The 4,564-nt window shown below is 33.2% G+C and overlaps 1 protein-coding gene across 1 annotated transcript; it reads right to left on the bottom strand.

Annotated features, from left to right (window-relative positions):
- Positions 1-1,501: 1,501 nt before the first annotated feature.
- On the bottom strand, positions 1,502-4,182 carry LOC149191208 (GDSL esterase/lipase At5g33370-like). The gene is made up of 5 exons (XM_089413540.1): positions 3,907-4,182; positions 2,702-2,829; positions 2,342-2,584; positions 1,996-2,248; positions 1,502-1,836 (listed from the first exon to the last, which is right to left on the bottom strand). The coding sequence occupies exons 1-5, from the start codon at positions 4,136-4,138 to the stop codon at positions 1,613-1,615; spliced, it is 1,080 nt and encodes a 359-aa protein (XP_089269666.1). The 5' UTR covers positions 4,139-4,182; the 3' UTR covers positions 1,502-1,612.
- Between the last annotated feature and the right edge of the window lie 382 nt (positions 4,183-4,564).

Here is a 4,564-nt window from a genome sequence, read left to right on the forward strand (position 1 = left end):
CATCCCACCGGACACGCTAACCTCATCCCACCGGATCCTGCTGGTCCACTCTTTCCAATTTACACTGATCCAACTCCATAGAAATAATTAACCAATTTATTGTATCAGAATGGTTTTGTTTAAGTTTTCTTTCTTGAATTTGGTCGTACAATTGTGTTATACGTTGTGATTTTTTTTCTTTTTATTTCAACATTCTTTACCAGAGTTGGATTTTGTAAATTATGATAATTTAATTTATAATTTTCATAAATGTCGATTATTTTAAATAATATTAATAAACAAATTATAGTTCAAAAAACTCGAGCTTAAATTTAATGTGGATTTTTAAAATATTCCAGGATCCACTAAATCAAATAACTGATCTAACGTATGTGGAGATTCCTAAATCCACATAAAGCTGCCCAAAAAAGACTTCAAAACTTAAAATAATTAAACTAATGGAAAAATGAGACATTGACCTAAACAAATTAACACCATATATGAATTGATTAATATAAATCAATCTGGCTAGAAGTAACCGTAATATAATAAAAAATAATTTAATTATGGAATACTTTTGTTCTTTTCCATAGTTAATTTTATCTCAAATTTAAAATTCCACATTTGAATGACATAATTTAAAGGTTTAAATTTAAACAAAATAGCTTTATATATGAATTAATAACTAAGATTTAAATTCACACTATATATCAATTAATGAATATAAATCTCGTTGGCAGTAGCCATGATATAATAAAAAAATAATTTAGTTGTTAGGATTTTATTTCTTTCACTAAAAAGGATAAATATATTAGATTTTAGGCTTCTGTAGAAGTTGTAGAAGTTTTTTGCAGTGGTATGATCTGGATTATCCACAGTTTTGTGTTTATTCTGTCGACATTTCAAACCCCAAAGAGGGTCCATCATCAAGACTAGTAGAATATGAATGAAATCTTATTGAGAGAAGAATCAAACAACCTGAAATTTGCAGGTTAACAATTCCCATCTCAATTTTTATTCTCAAGATTTTTGAGAAGACAAATCTCTTTACCATAAAATCACAGTTAAAATAATAAAAATTACGATGAAATCCAAAATAATATAAAATCCTCATCAAATCATGCGACTGAATTCAACGCAGAAAAGCAAAAGGTCCAAAAACTAGACTGCGTCGAATAGTTAAACTAATATCTATTGAATTATTTTCACAATCTCAATGACGGAACAAGAAACCTCCCTTGAATTATTGTTGTATTCTCGTTTGACAAAAATAGAAATATACTGGTAACATAATCTGGATTATGTTCCATATTAGTTTTGATCCCATTGTGATTCCATATTTATTCATTTTTTTAAGGTGAATTGTGTGTTTACTTCGTCTCAATCTCTGTAGGATTGTGAGATCATAGAAGAATTTCAAAAAAACCATTGCTTGCTGCTCCACATTCCAGAAAGGAGAAATCTAATACAATTTCATTGCAGATCGCATGACGGTTTGACAACGAAGAATATAAGACTCAAATATGATAACAGGGCCATGCTATTTGTTTTTATTAATGCTTCTCAAAATAGAGCCCATGATTAATGATTCTTCGAGATGTGATTTCTTCCTTACAGACAGACGACTTGGCCATCAGACATCAAGTTTCATCAGATCTTTTAAGCTGATAGGACTCACATAGGATGGATTGGAAAAGAATTGGTCAACTATGATTTTAGCAGCGCGCTCAGTTGGATGAAACTGGTCCCACCACACATTGTTGCCCCTATCTGGGCACACATGTGACAGGGCAGTGCAGAGACCAATACCGTTGTAGGGTCCTTGTCCGCAGCACGCATTTTTGGCATCCCCAAACCCTGAAAATGAAAGGTATTTCTAATGAGCACTAGCTGTTGAATTTAGAACAAGAATCCACAATCCAGTAAGAAACATTTCCAAATGCTTGAGGAATCCACAATCCAGTAAGAAACATTTCCAAATGCTTGAGGAATCCACAATCCAGTAAGAAACATTACCAAATGCTTGAGGATTTGTGTACAAGTTCATGTAGATCGGAAACATTCCACTTATTGTATATATCGGAGTAGGAAATCGTGTGTTGAGTCGATCGATTGCGGGTGTTAGTCGATCATTAAAAAGCTGCGTGGCTTCCTGTAGCACCGGCACGCATTCACCATTTGTGGACCTCAATGCCCTCTCCATAGGAATACAGCCCAAAGGACCCGACGACAGAACCAGAACCCTGCGTGCTCCCAGATCGTAAAATTGCTGCAAATTCATGAGTCAATTTACAAGGCATGTGATAGAAATGAATTACCAAAACCTGAATGTAGATCTCATAGAATACAGAAAAATAATTACCGCCAGAATCTTCTCAAACTCGGAGATGATAAAATCAGTATACGCAGGTAGAGAGAACTCCAGAGATCTCACTGTTACAGGCAGAAGGTAGTAGTTATTGACATAATCATTTCCTCCAAGGGATATGGAAAAGAGCCCCTCTGCAACCAGTTTATTGGTCGCATTACGTCCTATGATTTTTGCAACTCTGTCTTTATACTCTTGGAAAAGCTCGAATTGGTGATGCATCCTTATAATTTCAGCCTGTATGTATGCAACCAAATTCTCATCGTTATAATTCATTTCATCGATATCTGCAAATCACTATGAAAAGACGTGGAGTTTAATGAAAGTCCGGTATTACGATGAACTTGTGCTTACAAATTGAAGGCCCGTATCATTTAGAATGCCAATGCCTGCAGAGGCGAAGTTGGCACCTTTCAGTAATTTCTTGCCCTTGAGTGAAGGATCTAAGTACGGCAGCACGAGGTCGGATCCAAGTTTCAAGCCTGAAATGCATATATTTATTCAAATTCTATACCATTCACAACAATAATACATCTATTTCATTTAATTTTATGTAATCCTAATAACTTTCACAACAATAATACATCTATTTCATTTAATTTTATGTAATCCTAATAACAATCATTTAATTAAAATGAGAAGAATTTAGAACTAGAAGTTAGAACTCCGTCACAGGCTACTTTAGTAAGAAGCCGGATTTACGTATAATATTATAATAGCATCTTGTTTATATGACCACTTCGTCTAGATAGATCTAGATCTCCTGTTCTTTAAATTGGAACATAAGAATAATAACTAATAATAATTTAAAGTGATAGTTTAGTCCCAAATAAAATTCATATATGCTTCTTATTTATATGATCTACTTTATATAGATATAGGTATCTTATTTTCTAAAAGATTTTTAAAATGTATAATCTGCAAAACTTATGTTTTAAGGGATTTTCCTGAATCTATTTATTAAGCTAATACTTATAATCTAGTTTTCAAAATTTCTATTCTTTAAAAAATTTGTAGAGAGTCTACTCATAATAAAATAGGAATATCTTTTTGTCACATATATAATTCAATTTCATAGTTTTTTTATAAAGTTAAGGAGATTTTTCGAAGTTTTTTTTTCCTTAACTTTACTCTGGTTTAAAATTTACAAATTCTCAACTTTATAAATGATATATAAATATTTTAATTACTATTAACTTATTAGCCATTTGATTGTATCTAATCAAAAACACATTTAAAATCATTTAAATTTTCAATTTACATTACTACTACCAAATTCTAACCAAAATTCTAAAATATATAATAGTTAAACAACATCTCAATCATTATAATTAACGCTCATCTCAAACGCTAACCCGTGAAATCACATTCTAAATCATTTAAACCTCCAACCTTACATTACTATTACCAGATTCCAACCAAATATATATAATACTTAAACATCATCTCAATCATTATGGTTAACTCAACTCTTATCTCAAACGCTAACCCGTGAAATCCGATAATACGACTGTGTAAATTAAAAAAAATGAAACTCTCTGTAATTCTGAAACACTAACAGATAAAATCGGCGAGATTTAATCCATTGGAAAAACGCCCAGTCGGTTTCCGGTTGGGATAATCAATCCCGTAAGGATGACGGTCCGCTCTAGCAATCGAAGCGAGATAATTGTTGGTGCCACTATCGAACAATGAGTCTCCGAAAATGAACTGCGCTGGAGGCGCCGCAGCTGCCGTTGTTACAGAGACGGAAAGTAGCACGGCAAGAAACGAGGCAGTATAGAATTCCATTCTCTGTTCGACGAAAAAGATCGAACCACTTTGTGAGAGAGGAGTTCGAGTGATACTGGAAAATGCAGGCAGGAATGTTATATAGGGAACCCAGGACGACAGAATTGATCAACGCATTTATTGGAAACAGCGATAACTTGTTCTCGCTGTTGCTGGCTAACATTCATTGACGTTGGTCCCGACCATGTGGGTGCTAAATTAGCCAATCGCTCTATATTTGGGTTGTTGTTAATCATAACTATGACTGACTGTCTAGCCACCGACTACCTTTGCTCGATGCTGTAGAGTGGTGTGTGACCGTTTTGCAATTTATTAAGTTAATTAGATGAAAATTTGTTGGGGTGGGAGATTTGAGTTATTAAATGTGAATAAATTGAGGTTGAAAATCAAGTTGGGATGATTTTGGTTATTATAAATTAGTTTACA

Source organism: Pinus tabuliformis, chromosome 3_1, assembly GCF_031772625.1.
Source record: "Pinus tabuliformis cultivar Carrire ecotype Pingquan chromosome 3_1, CPIR1, whole genome shotgun sequence".
NCBI lineage: Eukaryota > Viridiplantae > Streptophyta > Pinopsida > Pinales > Pinaceae > Pinus > Pinus tabuliformis.

Coding starts and splice junctions, on each gene's coding strand:
- LOC149191208 (XM_089413540.1), bottom strand. CDS start 4,138: ATGGAATTCTATACTGCCTCGTTTCTTGCCGTGCTACTTTCCGTCTCT. Junction 2,830..3,906: donor AAATCTCGCCGATTTTATCT/GTTAGTGTTTCA, acceptor TATGCATTTCAG/GCTTGAAACTTGGATCCGAC. Junction 2,249..2,341: donor AGTTTGAGAAGATTCTGGCG/GTAATTATTTTT, acceptor ATGAATTTGCAG/CAATTTTACGATCTGGGAGC.